Source organism: Zingiber officinale, chromosome 4A, assembly GCF_018446385.1.
Source record: "Zingiber officinale cultivar Zhangliang chromosome 4A, Zo_v1.1, whole genome shotgun sequence".
NCBI lineage: Eukaryota > Viridiplantae > Streptophyta > Magnoliopsida > Zingiberales > Zingiberaceae > Zingiber > Zingiber officinale.
Window position 1 is genome coordinate 101,732,227 of NC_055992.1, and position 22,652 is coordinate 101,754,878.

At 38.6% G+C, this 22,652-nt stretch overlaps 1 protein-coding gene across 1 annotated transcript in view; it reads right to left on the bottom strand.

Moving 5' to 3' along the window:
- Positions 1-22,652, bottom strand: part of LOC121972559 (ent-kaur-16-ene synthase, chloroplastic-like) — a 44,580-nt gene that overhangs the window by 3,447 nt on the left and 18,481 nt on the right. The window contains exons 4-5 of the mRNA XM_042524212.1: positions 1,060-1,136; positions 44-96 (exon numbers count right to left, since the gene is read on the bottom strand). Of these exons, the coding sequence (XP_042380146.1) occupies positions 44-96; positions 1,060-1,136 (130 nt within the window). The remainder of the gene's footprint in view (positions 1-43; positions 97-1,059; positions 1,137-22,652) is intronic.

Consider the following 22,652-nt stretch of genomic DNA (forward strand, 5'->3'; position numbering starts at 1 on the left):
TACCATCATATTCAGACGATAAATACAAACAAAACTACTTCACCATATATGTTTTGCTGCCACTTCTATGCATCTTGTGCCCTAGATCAACAAGTGCTGCACCAATTAGCAGGAATACAAAGATTACATGAGAGAATTTTGTTAGAACATTCATCCTTTTATTGGTGTGAAGGATTTTCATTGGTTTTCTATTTATAGATGCTTGCAGTAGACGTACGTGTCCAAATCAGACCTAACCTAGAACCTGAACCAGGTCAATGGACAGGTTATCTGTTGACCCGATTCAACTGGTCCGACTTGTAATTGACCTGTCTAGAGACGAGCTAGTTAAGGATTGGATCCCTAATTAATTAGTGAACAGACGGTTCAACTAGTGGTTTGACCTGACAATTTTATAATATTTTAATAATACTATTCTACCTTTTTTTATTAAAGTTAATTTTATAAATTCTTTGATGTGATTATTAACCTTATTTAACTTTCGTAATTGCTTATTAGTCTTATTTTATCATTTTATTCATTTAATATTGAGTTTATAAAAATTATTTGACTTATATGATATTTCAATAAAAAATTTATTAAGAATTATAATTTATTTAATTTTATATATATATCATCCATATAAGATTAAGTAAAAGATATAAGTTATGTGATATATATATTTCATAAGACTAAAATATAATAATATTAATGTTAAATTAAAAAATATGAGTATAAAAAAACAAAAATACTTAAGGATTTAGTATAATATTCTTCACCATCTATTTGCTTTCTACGTTTTTGAAGCTCTAACTTTGAAAAGATAAAATAGAAGATTTTAATATTGAAATATTTTAAAATAAAATAATAATAATTTTGAATCAACGAATGAAACTGTAATGACGATTTCGAACGGTAAATCATAATCGTCTTAAAATATTAAGATTAAAGATTGGCATTCCGGGAACTGTTGAACAGATAATTTTGAATCGATGAAGAAGGAAAAAAAAAAAAAAAAAATAAAGGAGAATATGAAAAACAGTTTGTAAGTAAGCCTTGTATACTGAGCATTGAACTTACTACATTTAGGAGCAACAGCTATGACGGAATGCATGAGCTGCAATGATGGACTCATTGGAGAATCTGTATCTGCACACCTTAAGTTGAAAGAAGAAGAAATATGCATCAGAGAATGATAATAAATAGTTAGCATTTCCAAAGAATAGTCTCTCCATAGACAATAGTGCATTAATTTACAAGCAATAGTTATGACAGAAATTGTCATTCCACATGGTTTACATGTTTTATGACAGAAATTATCAATCCACACGTTTTACGTGTTTTCTAGGAAGTCAATTGAATAGTTGTAGGATGGTGATGGATTGAGATGGATGTGGGAGCTGAGATTATTAATGTTCGACAAAATTTATTTTTTAAAAAAAATATTAAAAGAATGTCTCATTCTAACTTTTTTTTTTCTTTCAAAATATTTTTTTTATTTAAACGGTTCAATACTTGTATAATAGTCTTGGTCAAAAAATAGTTGATTAAAATTTTTTAACATTTGGTTAGGGCAAATAAGAAAAGTAATTTAGGAAAAATAATTAGGGTGTAATATCTTTTTAATAGTTTTTCAACATGTACCTAAGTTTTCAAATATTTTAAAATATATTTTATTTTAATAAAAAATAATTAAAGTATAAATATAGTAATCAACTATGTGCATATCTTTCTTTCAAGGGGTTGATAGTCCCACAGGCTCACCAGGACTACTCGATGCAAGGGCCTAACCCGGATTTTAAACTATCTAGATTGACCATTGACAACCTAGCGCGGACTATCTGGGAACTTAAGGAATAACAAATTTGTCTATGTTTGTAGTTGGGAAACTTAAAAAAAATTAGATTCTTTATTATAATGATTCTTTTAGTGTCGATCCTACGGATATAAAGAGAGGTATAGTTGAAAAACTCAAGAAATAGGTGAGGTTAGAGTTAGAGCTGTCAATTTGGATTGAGTTCATCAGATTGGCCTACCCCGTCAAATAATTTAAACAGATTGATTTTGAATTTTTATCAACCCAATCTTATCGCAGGCCGACCCGTCCAAGCCCGTGACTCGTGTGGGTTAGCCCACGATAGACTTGGGTTAGCCTGCTGGTTGAAAGACACATGTAAGCCAAATTTCATGTCAATTTATTATTTTTCTTTGTTATAATTTTTAAATAAAAAACAACACTTTACACTAAACATGAATACTTGTTTGTCTCTATTTATATTTAACATACATATTTTTTAATACATTTGTTTGATAAAATGTTTCTGAAGTAAAATGTTGAAGATATGATTTTTTTTTTTTAAATTTTTGATAGGCCCTTGGGTTGGCCCTCCAAACCTACAACTCAACTTGGATTGAGTTGTGTTAAGGATTTCCTAATCCTCCAAGATGATGGATTGGTCCACCCTGCCACGCCAAATATCTGGCCTACCATAGGCCAACCCACTCTGTTACGTATTAGCCCGTCTATCATCTCTAGCTAGAGTCTACCCTAGCTCAAGAGTAGCTCCCTCCTTTGATATAAAAGGGATGTACTGTTGGCGTTGGAAATTCCGTTCTGTGTAAACCCCCTGTACAAAAATTTGTACAAGCACAGAACTTTTCCTAGCAACTCACATGCTCGATCAGACATGTGTTTGATCAACCAAGTAAGTTCTTGATTGATCAAAGCACACCTTGATCGAAACACAAGATCGCTGACCTCTTGTATTGGTATTCAAAATCGATATCCAAAATTGACACGAAGAAAATAAAACCAATTACGCAGCAGAATTAAAGAACTAGTTGTACCTTTCTTCGTAACTAAAGACCTCTTGATGTTTTGCTGTATTCCTCTCCTTTTCTTGGACGTCGTGTGAGCGACGATCTACCAAGGCAACACCACCCTCTTTTCTTTCTTCTTCCTCTTCTTGCTTTTCTTGCTCTTCTTCCCTTTCTTCAAGCCGCCGTCCACAAGTGGATGGGAAGGGGCGCCAGCCACCAAGGGAGAAGGGGGGGAGGGCGCCGACCACCAAGGAGGAGGAGGGGATAAGGGCGCCGACCCTAAGCAAGGAGGAGGAGAGGAAAAGGGGGGAGGAGAATAGGTTTGTGCCGCCGACCCTATGAGAAGGAGAGGGGGCGGCAACCACAAGAAGAGGAGGGATTGTGGAGAATAAGAAAGTTAGGTTTTAGGGGTCATATCCTACTCCTTTTTATAGACTTGCCATTGGTTACAAGGAAAGAAAAATTAACAAAATTTTGTTTAGAAACAATCTAAACAAACTTTGTTAAACCAAACCAAGTTAAGTTAGACCAAACCAAGTTAAGTTAAACGAAACCAAGTTAGTTAAACCAAACCAAGTTAAACCAAACCCGGTTATGGATGGGTGGATGCGAGGCTTTATAGAGGTTACAACATGGACCGAGAGGAGGAATTGATTTTAGCCTCCTGATGGACTTGAGCTTCCTGTGTTCTACCCGAACACCCAACTCAAGTTCATCAATAATAACTCATACCACTAAAGGGTCATTATTGAACTACCACACCAATCTCATATTACAATATGGGCTCCAACTTATCATGAGTGTGTTAATCTCCCTGTGTTTAAGATATTGTATGTCCGTTAATTAAATGAGTTACTGACAACTCACTTAATTAACATCTGACTCCAAGAGTAGTACCACTCAACTTTATTATCATGTCGGACTAAGTCCACCTGCAGAGTTTACATGATAATCCTTATGAGCTCTTCAAGGGGACATCATCAACTAAAATAAATAGGACACAGTTTCCTTTTATAATCAACAATACACCATATAAATGATACTATCTTCCATCTTATCGGGTCTATTGATTTAACGAATAAATCTCACCCATTGATAAGTTACAGAAATAAATACTAAGTATATATGTTTGTTATTATATTGGGATTAAGAGTACGCACATCCATAATAATAGAGGTTCTGTTCTTTTATGCAGTCAGTATAAATCGAACAACCTCAAATGGTCCTGCTCTATACACACATAGTGTAATAGTATAATTTTATAGTCAAGACAAACTAATATCAAATTACACTACAACCGTTCCAATGGTTTGTCCCTATCTATCTTGGTTATGAGCTACTATTTATAATTTATAAGGAACAGATAACATGATCTTCTGTGTGACACCACACACCATGTTATCTATAATATAAATTAAATGGACAATTGCATCGACATATAAATATAAAATACAAACATTTGACCAAAGTAATTCTCATTTCAAAATATCTCAAAAACAGATGTTCATACAAAAGCTAGACTTATAGTATACATCCCAGCAATCTCCCACTTATACTAAAAGACTATGCTGCCATACATCTGATTCCCATCCCCTCAACATGTCCATCAAAAGCTCTCACCGGAAGGGCCTTAGTGAAAGGATCTGCCAGGTTATCTGCTGATGCAATCTTGGCGACAACAACTTCTCCTCGCTTTACGATGTTTCGTATCAGGTGGTACTTGCGCTTAATGTGTTTACTTGCCTTATGGGCTCCTGGTTCCTTCGAGTTTGCTACTACACCATTATTATCACAATAAATTGTGATAATTTTGGGCAAACCAGGAATCACATCTAAGTCCATCAAGAAGTTTCTGAGCCATACAACTTCTTTGGCTGCCTCAGAGGCTGCTACATACTCAGCTTCCATGGTGGACTCCGAAACACATATCTGCTTAACACTCCTCCATGTTATGGCTCCACCTCCCAAAGTAAACACATATACTGAGGTTGACTTACTATTGTCCCTATCTGATTGGAAGTCAGAATCCGTGTAACCCACAGGGAGCAAATCATCTGCCTAGTAAACCAGCATATAATCTCTAGTCCTTCTCAAGTACTTTAATATATGCTTTACGGTAGCCCAATGTCCCGGTCCTAGGTTCCTTTGATATCTGCTAACCATGCCCAGGACAAAACAAATATCCGGTCTCGTACATAGCATTGCATACATTAGGCTTCCTACAGCGGAAGCATAAGGAACTGCCTTCATCTCCTCTATCTCCTTTGGTGTCTTAGGAGACATCTCTTTAGATAAAGGTACTCCATGCCGAAAAGGTAGAAAACCTTTCTTGGAGTTTTGCATGCTAAAACAAGCTAGGATAGTATCGATGTATGAAGCTTGGGATAAGCACAACATCCTTTTCTTGCGATCCCTTATTGCCTTGATCCCAAGAATATGTCCATATTCTCCCAAGTCCTTCATATCAAACTGCTTAGATAATCATACCCTTACGTTTGACAACACTTTGACATTGTTGCCAATGAGTAAAATGTCATTTATGTATAGTACAAGAAATATCACCATATTTCCGTCACTTTTCTTGTATACACAAGACTCATCCAGACACTGAATGAATCCATAAGATTGGATCACTTCATCAAACTAGATGCTCTAAGATCTCGAAGCTTGCTTCAGTCCATAAATGGACCGATAGAGATTACATACAAGATGCTCTTTGCCCTTTGCAATGAATCACTCTGGTTGCTTCATATGGATATTTTCTTCAAGACTTCCGTTAAGGAAAGCTGTTTTGACATCCATTTGCCAAACCTCATAATCCATATGAGCAGCAATAGATAAAAGAATCTGGATAGACTTAAGTATGGCTACTGGTGAAAAGGTTTCCTCATAATCGATTCCCTCTTTCTGAGTATACGCCTTCGCAACAAGCCTTGATTTAAAAGTTTTCACCTTCCCGTCTGTCCCTCTTTTCCTTTTGTAGACTCATTTACATCTAATGACTTTTACATCATTTGGTGGTTCTACAAGCTCCCAGACTTGATTAGAATACATAGATTCTATTTCAGAGTTCATTGCACTTTGCCAAGATGCTGCATTTTTATCTTGGAGTGCTTCATCATATGTCCAGGGATCAGCTTCATGTTTACTAGGGATTAAGTCTGAAGACTCTCCTAAAAACATGAATCTTTCATTAACAACCCTCCCACTATGACGAGGCACTACTTATAATTGCGCATCATTTGTGACACGTGTTGCAGTTACTTATGGTATCTCATCTTGTACCGTTGGTACTAAAGTAGAAGTGTCCTCTTTTATTTCCTCAAGAACAATTTTACTCATGGGCTTGTGGTTCATTACATAGTCCTCTTCTAAAAATCGGGCATTGTTGCTAACAATGACCTTTTGATCTTTAGGACTATAAAACAAACCACCTTTCGTTCCTCTAAGATATCCCACGAACAAGTGAACTTCTGTACGTGATTCCAACTTATCAGCGTCTCTCTTCAGCACATGTGCTGGACTACCCCAAATCTGAATGTGTTTCAAACTAGGCTTACGCCCGTTCCACAATTCTGTGGGAGTAGAGGGTACTAACTTAGAAGGTACCAAGTTCATAATGTACGCCGCTGTTTCCAGAGCATATCCCCAAAATAAATTTGATAATTCTGAATAACTCATCATTGATCTAACCATTTCCATAAGAGTCCTATTCCTTCGTTCCACCACAACATTCTGTTGGGGTGTATCAGGTGCAGATAATTGGGATTGAATCCCGACCTCTGATAAGTAATTCCTAAACTCTCCTAAGAGGTACTCTCCACCACGATTAGACCGTAGTGTCTTGATACTTTTACCATGACGTTTCTCCACATCATCCTTGTACTCTTTGAATTTATCAAAGCACTCAGACTTGCGGCGCATCAAGTAAATGTACCTATATCTCGAATAGTCGTCTATAAAAGAGATATAATATTTGAAACCACCTCTTGCTTGGATAGTCATAGGCCCACACAAATCAGAATGAACCAATTCCAACACTTCTTTGGCTCTATACCCTTATGCCTTAAAATGTCTCTTGGTCATTTTTCCTTCCAAGCAAGATTCGCAGGTTGGAAAGTTTTCCACCACCAATGAACCCAAAGGTCCATCGGCTATTAACTTTTGAATCCTACTCAAGTTAATATGACTTAGCCTTAAATGCCAAATATATGTTTGGTTCATTTTCAAAGGTTGCTTTCTCTTATTAGAATTAGAAGATGTATTATTAATTTCCATTTGTTGCATCATGGGAGTTATTGGATTAAGAGTGTACAAATTGTTAACCAATGTACCAGAACAGATAATCACCCTATTTTTCTTGACAACCGCTTATCATCAAAAGAAACAGAATATCCATCCATAAAGTCCTTTCTAAAACATGGTACATAAAGACAATTTCTCAGAATCAAATTTTTATTCCTATCAAAAGATAAATAAACATCTCTCATTGCAACAACCGCCACTCTCGTAGCATTGCCCATGCAGACGATGATTTCCCCTTCATGTAGTCACCGGGTTTCCTGGAACCCCTACAATGAATTGCAGACATGATCAGTGACTCCCGTATCTACACACCAGGTGCCGGTAGATAACACCGCTAAACATGTTTCAACAACTAATGAATAAGATACACCTTTATTGTTCTCCTGCCTGGCAGCCCGATTCTGGTGTTCGAAGAGTTCCTTGAGATTGAGCATCATGTCATAGGCAATGGGTAGGGCTTGATGCTGATGTTGCAGCATATTTGACATAGAAGCCAAAATGTAACACCGCGCCATCTCATCTGCCTTGTCCCATTTTCTATGTCCTCTATCTCCTCTTCACTATAATTCTTATCAGGCACGCTAGGACAGATCTCAAGAAGTATGAACTTGTATTCTTTAGCAGTTAAGATAATGTCCAAGTTTTGTTTCCAATCAATATAATTTGGACCAGTAATTTTGTTTTATTTTAAAATAACAGCAAGATGATTGAAAACCATTTTGAAATTCTGAGAATTACAAAATAAAGTATTTGGTCAAAACTTTTAGAATTTAAAATAATATTGATTCCTTAAACAATATAATTTAAATTCACCAACACCTCAAAACACCGTGAATTTCGTATGTCATGATAGTATGGACGTATACTAATTCAAACATTTGTAAGAGGAGGTTTTATCCATTAATTTTATTATCTTGTCAACCTAACTTTATGACAAATAAAATTAATAGTTGGTTCATCTTCAGTCACACAAATAATAGCAGTGACTCCGACAAGGAGGATATTATTAAATGCGCCTAAGTATATACCATTACTTGATACTTAGTCCATTAATTAGGATTGTGCCCCTTCAAATGGAGAAGATCACACGTACCTAAATAATTTCCTATAATCATCCATAGAGGAAGTTTGATCTAGTGATCCACAAACAAACTCATCCGATATGGAGGAAGGCACTTAAAGTCAATGCTCAAGTTTGAATGCATCACTTACAAATCAGTAATGGAGATTGTGGAATTTATTTAAATAATACCTCTCCTACTTAGTTATTTAAATTGAGGAATTTTAATATGCACACATATCACAACACACACATCACAGCACACACATCACAACACACAAAACAGCATATAAAGGCAATAAATATGAAAATAAATTTCTAACTATTATGACCTCATCCATCGCTGTCCTCTGTTTGCCTCCAACCCTAGCCGCCGCCAACCCTAACCAGGTGAGGAGGAGAAAACCTTGTTGGGGCCGATGTGTCCGCTAGAGGGGGGGGGGGTGAATAGCGTCTCGTCGCATGCTTGTCGGTTGCATCTTGATGATGATATGTAGTGGAAATAAAATACAAGACTTACACAATGCTAACAAGTAGATTTACTTGGTATCCACCTCAAGAAGAGGTGACTAATCCAAGGATCCACACACGACACACTCCTCCACTATGAAAACCCTCATTCTCGATCGCAGCCGGAGGCGGAGAAGCCTCGTACAAACTCACACACAACACAAACACAAATACAAGAAGAAACTCTAAGAATAAAAGTGAATACACCTTTCTTCTTGCTACTTATTGTTGCCTCTTGAATGTTGAAGATGCTCCACAAGTGCCTTCAAGAACTAGCGTGAGTGCTGGAGAAATTGCTGTGAAGATCGTTGTAAGCTCGCAGGAAGAAGAACGCAAAGTTCTGGCGAAGAAAACGCTCCGCCCAAGCTATATACAGTGCCTCCAATCGATTGAAATAAACCCCAATCGATTGCCACATCAGCACCACTCCATCGTAGTCGTCCATCACCTGCATCCTGCACAACGCTCACTTCCCAATAGATCGACCGATCGATTGGGACTGCCTGAATCGATCGCCCGATTGATTCAGCTCCTTTCTGTGCTCTCGCGTCCGCGTGAGAGCTTCTGCTGCCCAATCGATCGACCGATCGATTGAGAAAGTCTCTGACCTCGCGATTTCACATCCCAATCGATCGGCCGATCGATTAGGCCTTCCCACAATCGTAGCACAGTCCAAATTGATCGACCGATCGATTTGGACCCTGTTCAATCAGTCGCCCGATCAATTGACCAGCTTGGACTTGACTCAATCTCAAGTCCAAAGTCTCCAACCCAACTCCCAGTCAATCGTGACATGTTGGGTCTCCATGCCTAGCATTTGGCCACACCCGACCAACTTCGAACTAGCCTTCTAGCCTCCTCTATCAGCCTTGCGTCCCTTGGATATCTCCCCATCCTTCACGCCTTGCCTTCAGGAGCTTCCTTCGGCCTCATCCTAGTTGTCGGGTTCTCCTTGCCATGTTACACTAGGACTTATCTTGCCAAGACCACATGTTTGGACTTACACCCTTTGCCAAGATCACACTTGGACTTTCCAATTGCCTGACTCCTCACCAGGACTTTCTCCTTTGCCAAGATTACACTTGGACTTTCCAATTGCCTCGCTCCTCACCAGGACTTTTCCTTTGCCAAGATCACACTTGGACTTTCTCCTGCCTAGTTCCACACTAGGACTTTCCCGTTGCCTGGCTCCTCACCAAGACTTTCTCCTACCTAGCTCCACACTAGGGATTTACCTTTGCCTGGCTCCTCACCAGGACTTTCTCCTGCCTAGCTCCTCACTAGGACTTTCCCGTTGCCTGACTCCTCACCAGGACTTTCCAAATGCCTAACCTCCAGCTAGGACTTTCCCAGTCAAGTTTCCTGTCAACCTTGACCTACTTGACTTGTATTCTCATCAACCTGGTCAACCCTTTGACCATCTCCATAACCGGACGATTGCTCCAGCAATCTCCTTATATTGTCAAACATCAAAACTCAAATCCTGACTCAACTCAAGCTTAGTCAAACTGGTCAACCTTGACCTAGGGAAATTGCTCCAACAATCTCCCCCCTTTTGATGTTTGAGAATACCTCTAAGTTAGGCTAAATCTCATAGCCTTAACCTCTTCTTTATACCAAGGCTAAATCTCATAGCCTTAATCACTTATTTACACCAAGGCTAAATCCCATAGCCTTAACCTCTTCTTTATCACAAGGCTAAATCCCATACCCTTAACCCTTTCATGACAAGGCATGAATGAATGTTTCCTTCATTTTCTCCCTTTCCTACAGGGCAAACTCCCCCTGCTTGGGATGAAAGCCTAACTTAACCTTCCATTCTCCCCCTTTGACACACATCAAAAACTGAAAACAAATTCTTCTCCATAAGAGTTAACTCTACGTTGTTTACAACCTCATATGTTGTTAGCAACCCCACAATGGATATCTCATATTCTTCATTGCCGCCTAAGCTCCCCCTTGAGCTCTACTTCACTTCACAATGCTCATCCTAGAGCATGCATCAACTTCCCAATGAAACTCTCATTCATTGTATTCAATGCTCCCTCTTGAGCAATAATATTCTTTTCAATGCTCATCCAAGAGCATTTTCCACTTTACCAATGAAGGTCCGATTCTCTTCATTAATCCAATGCTCCCCCTTGAGCAGTAACCTACTCCATAATGCTCATCCGAGAGCATTTATCATCCTAGCAATGAAGATAACCAATCTTCCATTGTTCCCCAATACTTGACCCTGAGTATTATCCATCACGAAGGTTTAACCCCCTTCCAAGGTCATTGAAGATAAATTTTCATGCATTCAAGGAGTAGTTCCCCCTAAAACCATGGTCAAACTTCTATCATGACACCAACAATAACTTGGAGTTCCTAAACAGTTAGGAAAACCAAAACTTGAAGTTTTGAAGTTCAAAATTCAATAATGAAACTAAACTCCAACCTAAATTTCACCTAAGTCTACCTTAACCAATCCATACTTGCTTTCATCATGAAAACTCACCCTAAATGTATACAAGTGTATTCCAAAGGGTTAGGAATGGTTAATAACCCTTGAAAATCAAAACTTAAAGTTTTGAGGTTCCAAAATTCGAAATTGAAACTAAACCCCATCCTAAACTTCACTTTGATTTATCTTAACCAATCCATACCTGTTTTCATCAAGAAAACTCCCCCTAAATATATACAAATGTATTTCAAGGGATTTGGAATGGTTATTGGAATCTGAAGTGGCTTAATGTGCTGAAATCAGGCTTTTCCAGCCATAATCAGACTTCCCAATAGATTGAAGTTGGGACTCAATCGATTGAAATCACTTCAATCGATCCATTGATTGATTCCGCAAGCTACTGCTCACAGAAATTCCCTCTGAATCGATCAGCTGATCGATCTAGCCTGGGTTAATCGATTGGCTGCTCGATCCACTGACCCTCTGTTCATGGGAATTGGCTTCCCAATCGATCGACTGATCGATTAAAACCATCCATCCCAATCGATCGACTGATCGATTGGGTTTTCGATTTCTTTGAAACTCAATTTCAACAGACTTCAGAAACTCCCCCAAAATTCTACAAACCTCTAAAAATCATGAAACTCATTTAGACATTATTTAGGGTATACTCTATCAAGGAAAAATAGTTTTCTATGAAAATACTTCATATTTTCAAAGAGTGACACAAATTTGAAAACTCTTGAAAACTTCAATGTTTTCTCCTAGTTTGTGTCTAACTTTTCAATGATGAATACTATCAAAAGATAGTCTTCACCAAGGTTTTCAAAAGCATTTTAAAAATATTTTAAAAACCAATATCCAACCATGTTCTTTGGGCTCAATGCACATGACTTGTACATTAGCTTTCCCAATGATTGGAAAACACATAACTATGTGTTTTGATGAACCTAAAACTCAACAAAATGCACTAAATAAATATCTTGAGTTTTGTTCACCATCCTAACGTCTCAAATGTACCTAATGTATACTAAAACACATATAAGTCACCTTATGGTTCTTTGTGAGATGTATATTTGGTTTTGCCCTAAACTAAGGAATCATGCATATCTACCTAGGCATTTTGATGGTTATAAACATCCGCCAAGGATGTTACTTGTTAGTGAATGCCATTGGTCCTTAATTGCAAGGAATTAAACATGATGCATGATATTTTATGACATACATAAAAAAGAAGTAGTTTTCAAAAGAAAATTTCCTATAACTACATGATGTATGTATGACATGACATGGTATTTTTTTTTGTATTTTTCATAATAATCATGAATGGAAAAATAAATATGATGTCATGACATATGATGGACAAACAAAACATGGCAAATTAGCATATATAAAATATACCTAGATAGACTATCTAAGTATTCTTAATCCCTTAGCTAAGCCTTTAAATTCTAATCCTAGATTGCCTATTGAAGAAATGCTACAACCCAACTTGGCATGTCTTTTACCCTTTCCTATTTGTGCCAATTGAAATTAAGAATTAAATGCTCAAAATTTTGTTTGGCACATGTTACTCTCTTAAAGAGTAATCTTCTTAGATTTAAGACTTAGGTTTTCTCTTAACTCTTAAAGAAGTTATCTAAGTCCTAACTTGACATTTCTTTTGCTTTCTCAAGTGTGCCAATTTAACCTAATTTAAAATCCTCAAAACTTGACACATATATTACTCTTTCAAAGAGTAACCCTAATAATCATTCTCATTTTCAAAGGTTAACAATAACCTTGAAAATGCTCTCAAGTGTCAACTTTACCAAGGTTGGGTTAACTACCTTTTCAAATGAAGTTGACACTCTCTAAACCCATCTAGGGTGTAGAGAATATGCTCCTAGGAACCCAAAACCTATTGGTACTCCTTGGATGCTCTAGGTACTCACTAGGGATGACTTCCCTAGATACCTTCATAAGGACCTTTCTAGGCTTCTTAGAAGCCTTGGTCACCTCTACTAGGTCACTTCTAGGAATAACTTCCCTTGTAACCTTCTTTGTGACTTTATTAGACTTCTTAAAAATTTTAGTCACATAGGTCTTATCAAAAGTGCAATTACGGATTCCTTCCCTAGTATCTTTGATTTGACTTCTACACCTAGGGTTGGCCCCATAGCTATATGGAACCCTATGAAAAGAAGTCACATCCTTCTTGACTTTATGTTTGTATCCCAAACCCTTATAGCCATTGGATGACTCTTATCTAGCTTTTCCTAGGTTATGCTCATTTTGACCCCTAAACATGTTTTCCATTCTTGCTAGGGTCCTTTCTAGATTATCAAGTCTTGTCCTCAAGACTTGGTTTTCACTCCATAAATCCCTAGATTTTGATTTTTCCTTAAATTCTTGAGCATTTCTATTCTTAGGCATATATCTAAAGTCCTTGGTGTTATTGCCTAAGTTGTTATTTACCTCCCTAATCTTAGGTGTGGTAAATCTAGCATGAGGCGGAATATATTTATCCTTAAAGCCATTATGTCTCCTATTCTCATGATAAATAACATTAGGATGATAAGAATTATTTCTAGCATGTTTTTTATCTTGTGTCAAAGGAATAAATTCATTAAATGATACCTTGGTGTTTACCTTGGAAGCTCCCCCTAGGCTTGTGCTTCCTCCTTTGACTTTGGTTGGCTTCCTCTCTTTAGGACATTGACTTCGGTAATGTCCTCTTTGTTTACATGAGAAACACACAATGTGCTCCTTGCTTTTGTATTCCGTGGGACCAACCACTTTAGGCTTCTCCTTAGCCTTGGTTGCCACTTGGCCCTTCTTTTTGGCCAATTTTGGACACTTGCTTTTATAGTGTCCATGTTCCCTACACTCAAAGCAAATGATATGACTTTTATTATTTATAATTGAAATTTCTATACCTTTGCTTGTAGGGATGACACTTGATCCTTCATTTGATGTAGCTTGAATTGTGACGGTAGCATCATCTTCTAATTCTTCTTCTCCACTTGAAGATGGAGATGCTTCCACTTCTTGCTCTCTTGAAGATGTGGATGCTTCCACCTCTTCGTCTCTTGAAGATGTGGATGATCTCTCCTCATCTTCCTTCTTCTCCTTGAATGTTGACCTTGTGTCAACATCGGATTGGTCCTTCTCTTCTTGGACCAATGAGCCCTTCTCCTTGGACTCCTCTACTCCTTGGAATTGTGACGGGTCTTCATGATAGGAAATGATCTTCTTCCAAAGATCACATGCACTTGTGCATTCACCTACACTCACAATGATATTAGAAGGTAATAGATTTAACAAAATTTTTGTTACCTTCTTATCCGCCTCCGCTTGCTCCCGTTGCTCCTCGCTCCAATGTCGAGGTCGGAGGTGCTTACCCTTCTTGTCCGTTGGAGCTTCAAATGGGTCCTCCAAAACAACCCATTGGTTCCAATCGATTTGGAACCGTGTCTCCAACCGAATTCTCCAAAAATTGAAGTCCTCTTTGTCATACGGTGGTGGAATCCGGATGTCCCATCCGAGCGGTCATTCGGACTCCATCTTCTTCTTCTTCTAGCTTCTTGCTCTTTTGGTGGTTAGTCCATAGAAGAGCGACCTCACTCTTGTACCAATTGTTGGGACCGATGTGCCCGCTAGAGGAGGGTGAATAGCGTCTCGTCGCACACTTGTCAGTTGCGTCTTGATGATGATATGCAGCGGAAATAAAATACAAGACTCACACAATGCTAACAAGTAGATTTACTCGGTATCCACCTCAAGAAGAGGTGACTAATCCAAGGATCTACACACGACACACTCCTCCACTATGAAAACCCTCCTTCTCGGTTGTAGCCGGAGGCGGAGAAGCCTCGTACAAACTCACACACAACACAAACACAAATACAAGAAGAAACTCTAAGAATAAAAGTGAATACACCTTTCTTCTTTCTACTTGTTGTTGCCTCTTGAACGTTGAAGATGCTTCTCAAGTGCCTTCAAGAACTGGCATTAGTGCTGGAGAAATCGCTGTGAAGATCGCTGTAAGCTCGCAGGAAGAAGAACGCAAAGTTTTGGTGAAGAAAATGCTCCGCCTAGGCTATATACAGTGCCTCCAATCGATTGAAATCAACCCCAATCGATTGCCACATCAGCACCGCTCCATCGCAGTCGTTCATCACTTGCATCCTGCACAACGATCAATTCTCAATCGATCGATCGATCGATTGGGACTGCCTGAATCGATCGCCCGATCGATTCAACGCCTTTCTGTGCTCTTGCGTCCGCGTGAGAGCTTCTGCTACCCAATCGATCGACCAAATGATTGGTAGCTCCCAATTGATCGCCCGATCGATTGGGAAAGTCTCTGTGCTCGCGATTTCACATCCCAATCGAGTGGGCCTTCCCACAATCGTAGCACAGTCCAAATCGATCGATGGATCGATTTAGACCCTGTTCAATCGATCGCCCGATTGATTGACCGGCTTGGACTTGACTTAATCTCAAGTCCAAAGTCTCTAACCCAACTCCTAGTCAACCGTGACATGTTGGATCTCCATGCCTAGCATTTGACCACTCCCGACCAACCTCGAACTAGCCTTCTAGCCTCCTCCATCAGCCTTACGTCCCTCGGATGTCTCCCCATCCTTCACGCCTTGCCTTCAGGAGCTTCCTTCGGCCTCATCCTAGTTGTCGGGTTCTCCTTGCCAAGTTACACAGGACTTATCTTGCCAAGACGACATGCTTGGACTTACACCCTTTGCCAAGATCACACTTGAACTTTCTAATTGCCTGGCTCTTCACCAGGACTTTCTCCTTTGCCAAGATCACACTTGGACTTTTCAATTGCTTGGCTCCTCACCAGGACTTTTCCTTTGCCAAGATCACACTTGGACTTTCTCTTGCCTAGCTCCACACTAGGAATTTCCCGTTGCCTGGCTCCTCACCAGGACTTTCTCCTGCCTAGCTCCACACTAGGGCTTTCCCTTTGCCTGGCTCCTCACCAGGACTTTCCAAATGCCTAACCTCCAGTTAGGACTTTCCCAGTCAAGTCTCTTGTCAACCTTGACCTACTTGACTTGTATTCTCATCAACCTGGTCAACCCTTTGACCATCTCCATAGCCGGACAATTGCTCCAGCAATCTCCTTATATTGTCAAACATCAAAACTCAAATCCTGACTCAAGCTTGACTCATCTCAAGCTTAGTCAAACTGGTCAACCTTGACCTAAGGAAATTGCCCCAACAAACCTAGCCGCCGACCCTAGGGTTTATGTCGTCGCATCTATCCTGCTTCCTTCTTCGCAGCACCTCCGATCCTCAAGGTAGCACCACGCATAGCAAACCGCAACAATAAGAAATAAAAAAAATTACATTTATCGATCCTATATTTCACGAAGAAATGTACTTGTAATTTAGATTGAACAAAATGTAAAATAAACTAATACAACTTCGGCTATATTTAATAATTACAATCATGCACACATAAAATACCCTCGACATGTCCGAGGGTTCAAATCACATACAAACACAATAGGCCATAATAATTGGAACTAGGATGCCTGCTGTTACGATTCTGTAAGTGCACAAATCCGTCGTCAGTAATAAAGATTATCGATCCCACGAGGATTGATTATAAGCACTAGCGATGACTCACTTAGGATTAGATAAACTACCGATATTGTAAGTTATCTAAAGAAAAGAGGTTTGGAAATGGAAATGAGAACTAGCAAAGAAGAAGTAATAAACTTGGTTTATGAAGAGTCCTAGGAGTTCGGTTTCATTGTGGTGGTATTGATGTATCACATTCTATCCTTTACTCATTGTCCATCAACATGCATTCACCAGAAGCTGAAGTATCTATTCTTAGGTACCAAATAAAGAAGATCCCTATGAAATCCTGTTACGGTTAACCCCTGCCACTAAGGCACCTCGGTAGATCACAAGAACACTACTCTAATTGATGTCACTAAGGATAGAGATAAGGAGCTTTGTTTGGTCTCTTACTTCCTTGTGGAGGAGTTGTCTCTCCTTTCAAGGAAGTACCCTAGATGTCCGTGAATGGATTACCCCTGTCACTAGGGCCCCTCAAGTGTACGATCTAGGATATTCTCTTTACAAGATAGACAATTCCTACACAATCAATTAACACGATATAAAGATCGAGTAGTCGAAACAAAGCAAGCGAAATCATTCAATGAAATAGAGGCAAAAGTATGAGTCTTACATCAAACCAATTCACAACTATTCCCTCATCCTAGAACAAGGAATCTACTTCATAGACGTCGGAGGAAAACTCAAAGACATAATGTTAAGCATACAATTCTCAAACAAGAAGAGAGAAAGAGAAAACACTCTTATCCAACGACGACGAGTGATCTTCGGATGCAATCCTTTGCTTCTGGAGTTGATGTGGTGATGAAGGGTTGCTAGACGGAGGTCCTGGATGACATAGAACGACACCAAGTTGATTCTATCTCTGACGCCTCACTTCCCGGCTCTCTTCCTTTAAGGAAAAGGGTTAAAACCCTTTTATAGGCTAGGGCGCGGCTGTGGCAGCACGACCATGTAAGGATGGCACGGTCGTGCCCTTTCTTATCTCTGGCCGCACTACACGGCCATGCCAATTGGCACGACCATGTGAGCTTCGGTTCCTGGGGCACGATCGTGCAGGGTTGCATGGTTGTTCCTTGCTTGACTTCGGTCGTGGGGGGCACGACCGTGCAAGTATGCACGACCATGCTCTGATCTGCCTCTGGGTTGGTCGTACGACCGTACAAGAGTTGCACGACCGTGCACTTCTCCTCTTTTGTTTGACCACACGGTCATGCGAGGTTGCACTGTCGTGTTCTTTGGCTCATTTCGGTGCATCGACAATCACTGTTTTTACTCCGAAAGTTATCCCTGTCAATACAAACCAAACAAAGAGTAGATATCCAACCAAAAGAGTATATATGATGAGTTCATGATAAAAGAAGCGATCATGCAAAGAATATATACGTATAAAGCAAGTGAATGTGCGTTAAAACATGCATAAACGATCATAATATTTACGCATATCACACCCTCAGACTTGAACCATTGCTTGTTCTCAAGCAAAACGATGCAAACTATGTTCATGAGCGCCTGGTAGTGTTTCATAATTCCTAGTGCATTCGTCTAACTCTATCAACTAGTTTCATTGATAAGCATGATTGTGGAGTAACCTAAGTATGACCTAATCAAAAGTTCTTTGTGCTCGGTGTTGGAGTGTATACTAAAAGCCTAGCTTTTGTAAACATTTATTTGTTAAAATAAAAGAATCATATTGGTCAATATCTGCATTTATTTATTAAATGTAATTGTTCAATTAATTTATATAGTAGACAACATGGAGTGTGGTGTCACACTCAGAAGATCATGTTGTCGGTTCTCTATAAATTATAAACAGTTGCTCGCGACTAAGATAGAAAGGAACAAACTATCAGTATAGTCGTAGTGTAATTAAGTATTAGTTTATCTTGACTAATAAATTACACTGATACACTTTAAGTGTATTGAGTAGGATCATTTAGGTATGTTCTTTTTGTACTGACTTAGTAAAAGAACTAAACCTTAGTTATTATGGAAGTGTGTGCTCTTAATCCTAATATAATAACAAGCACATATATTTAATATTTATTTCTTTGATTTATCAAAGGGTGAAGTTTAGCTCGATAAATTAATATGCCCGATAAGTTGGGAATTGATATTACTTATAGTGTGTGTTGTTGATTATAGAAGGAATCTGTGTCCTAGTTATCTAGGTTGAGAATGTCCCCAAGAGGAGCTCATAAGGATTGCCAAGTTAAACCCTGCAGGTGGACCTAGTCCGACATGACAATGAAGTTGAGTGGTACTACTCTTGGTGCTAGATATTAATTAAGTGAGTTGTCAGTAACTTACTTAATTAATGGACATTCGTAATCTTAAACACAGGGAGACTAACACACTCATGAAAAGAAGGAGCCCATAATGTAATTTGGGATTGGTGCGGTAGTGCGGTAATAACTCTCTAGTGGAATGAGTTATTATCGATGAACTTGAGTTGTGTGTTCGGGGCGAACATGGGATACTCAAGCTCATCGGAAGGCCAAAACCAATTTCTCCTCTAGGTCCCTGTTGTAGCTTCATTATAGCCTCAAGTCCATCCAAATGTAAGGCTCTTCTTGGTGTCCAAGAAGGGGGTCGGACCATTGCTTGGTGACCAAGCAATGGCCGGCCACATCCTCTTATAGGGGCCGGCACCCTATAGCTTGGTGACCAAGCTTGTAAGGGCCGGCCAACATTAATTCAAATAGGAGGGTTGTTTTAAAATTTTAAAATCTTCTTTTTGTAGAAAACTATATGTTTTAAAAGAGAGATTTTAATTTTTAAAACTTTCTTTATTTGAATTAGGCCACATGTTTAAATAGAGAGTTTAAAAGATTTTAAAACTTTCCTTTTTTAACCATCCTCATGGTTTAAGAAAAAAAGGGAAAAGAAGTAAAATTTAAATTTTCTATCACCATGTTAAAAAAGGAAATTTTATAAGAGAAGTTTTAAATTTTAAAACATGGTTTTAATTTTTAGAACTTTCCTTTTTTAACTCTTACTTTAGGAAAGAGAGCTTGTAAAATTTTATAAAAGTTTTCTTCTTGTAAAATTTTATAAAAATTATTATTTTTCTTTCCTAAATATGGTGGCCGGCCACCTTGCTTGGTGTCCAAGCAAGGGGCCGGCCAATCCCAATCCTAAACCAAATAGGATTGATCTCAACCATTGATTGGTGATTGATTCAATCAAGAGGAAAGAAAAGGAAAAATAAAAAGGGAAAAGGAAAAACTCTTGGATGATTTTATTTTTTGTAAAAAGTTTTTCCTTATTTGCTTTGGGCAAGCAATATAAAAGAAGGGGTGAGGGGGCTTCATGAGAGACAACTCTTATTCTTTTGCTTGGGTGATCTCTTGGTGGCTGACCCTCTCCCTTCTTCCTCTCCCTTTGCTCTCTTCTCCTTGGTGGTGGTGGTGGCCGGATTTTAGAAGAAGAAGGAGGAAGCTTTTGGGTGGTGTTCATCTTAGAGGATCGTCGCCCACACGACGTCCAAGGCGAGGCGAGGAATACGACAGAAGATCTCGAGGTCATTAGCTTACAAAGAGAAGGTATAACTAGTAGTTTTCTTTCGCATCATACTAGTTATTTTTCTTTGTATGAATTCTAAATACAAGAGGCAATTAGATCTAGTTTATCGAATTTATTTTTCGATTTTATTTTTTCTTCTTTTTCGAATTTGTGATTCGATTATTCTTTTTGGTTAACCTAAAGTTATTTAAGGAAATAAATATTAGCTTTCCTTAAAAGGCTTTGCCTAGGCGGTGGTGGTTGCTCACTTATCCAAGAAGGCCATGTGCCTCGCCATGTAGTCCTAGAAGCCAATTTTGGAAATTATAATATTTATTGAATTAATAATTTAGGTAGATTTGAATCAATAGTGTTAAGTTCTGCTTGCGATTCAAATCTAAACCATTAAGAACAAATAAGTTAAATTTAGAATCAATGATGTTAAGTTTCGTCTGCGATTCCTGATTTAACTTCTAAAGAACACAATAGGTTATTTAAGGAAATGTTCGACACTTGTACAAAAATTTTTGTACAGTGGAACCGATACATTTTCCTAGGATTAACCAACAATTGATATCAGAGCTAGGGTTTGCCTCTGTGTATTTTTAGAATTCAAATATGTTATGCACATGTCATACATAATTTAGGCAGGATAGTAGTAGGATGTGCTAACTCTTTGGTTGCAGGCTCCAACTATTATGTCTTATTGATATTGTGTGTGATTGGACCCTTGGACATGTCAAGGGCATTATTTGTGTGCATGATTGTATGTATAAAATACAGCAGGAGCTGTATTATTTTTAGAATTTTATTTTTTGTTCGATCTAAAATACATGTACATTCCCTCGTGGAATATAGGATCGATATATGTAAAATTCTATTTTTATCGCGTATCGGATTCTTGCAAGGCGTGGTACTTTTGGAGCACCAGAGGCGCAGCGGAATAAGAAACAAGAAGGATGCGACAACTCGACCCGATGGCGGTGGCTAAAGATGGCAGCAGCTAGGGTTGGAGCATACTGAAGACAGTGATGGAAAATGCCATAATAGTTGGAAAATTAATTTCCAAATTTATTGCTTTTATTTACTGTGATGTTTATATGCATGTGATGTATGCTAGGATAGGTTAAAAATCCTCATTTTTAAATAACTAAGTGGGAGAGGGATTTTAATAAATCCCATGGTCTCAATTACTGGTTTGTAAGTGATGCAACAAGCCTGCGTGTTGGCTCTGAGTGCCTCCCTCCACAACGGATGGGTTTGTTGCGGATCACTAGATCAAACTTCCTTTTATGGATGGTTATAGGAAATTATTTAGGAGCGTGTGATCTTCTCCAACTGAAGGGGCACAATCCTATTTAATAGACTTAGTATCAAGTAATGGTATACATTTAGACGCATTCAATAGTATCCTTCCTAACGGAGTCACTACTATTGTCTTGTGTGACCAAAGTGAAATCAACTATTAATTTTATTTGTCATAAAGTTAGGATGACAGGATAATAAAATTAATGGGTCACACCCTCCTCTTACAAATATTGAATTTGTATACGTCCACACTAACGTAGCATGCAATATTCACGGTGATTTGAGATGTTGGTTAATTTAAAATAGTATTGTTTGAGGAATCAATATTATTCTAAATTTAGAGTCTTGACCAAAGTTTATTTTTGTGATTCTTAGGATGACTTTCAACCCACTAGCCATTATACTGAAAGAGAACAAACTTACTGGTCCCAACTATATTGATTGGAAAAGAAACCTGGACATAGTTTTTACTGCTGAAAGCTATAAGTTTGTACTGACCGAGGCTTGCCCTGATGCACCTGACGGTGACTCTACCCCAGAGGAGATTAAGTATCATAAGAAATGGGTAAAAGCTGATGAGATGGCGCTGTGTTACATTTTGGCATCAATGTCAAATGTATTGCAACATCAGCATCAAGATTTACCAATAGCTTATGATATAATGAACAATCTCAAAGAACTCTTTGGGCACCAGAGTCGGACTGCTAGGCAAGAGGCAATGAGAAAGCTAATGACAGCCACCATGTTTGAGGGGATACCCGTAAGGGACCATATCCTCAAAATGATGGCTTATCTGAATGAAATACAAGTCCTTGGAGGAGAAATCGATGGGGAAACCCAGGTCGATATAATTCTCCAAACGCTACCCAGAAGTTTTGAGCAGTTCCGCCTGAACTATAACATGAACAAAAGAGAGTATACGTTGGCGATACTTCTGACAGAACTACAGGCAGCAGAAGGAATATTTCGTCATAGTTCTCAGATTCACTATGCTGAAAATAGTTCTACTTCTAAGTCGAAAGGCAAGAAGAAGAAGAAATAGGTCTTTTCAGCAAAGAAGGTGAATAAACCTCAGAGTACAGGACAGAAAGCTGGAATGAAGAAGCCGAAGGGCAAGTGCTTCAT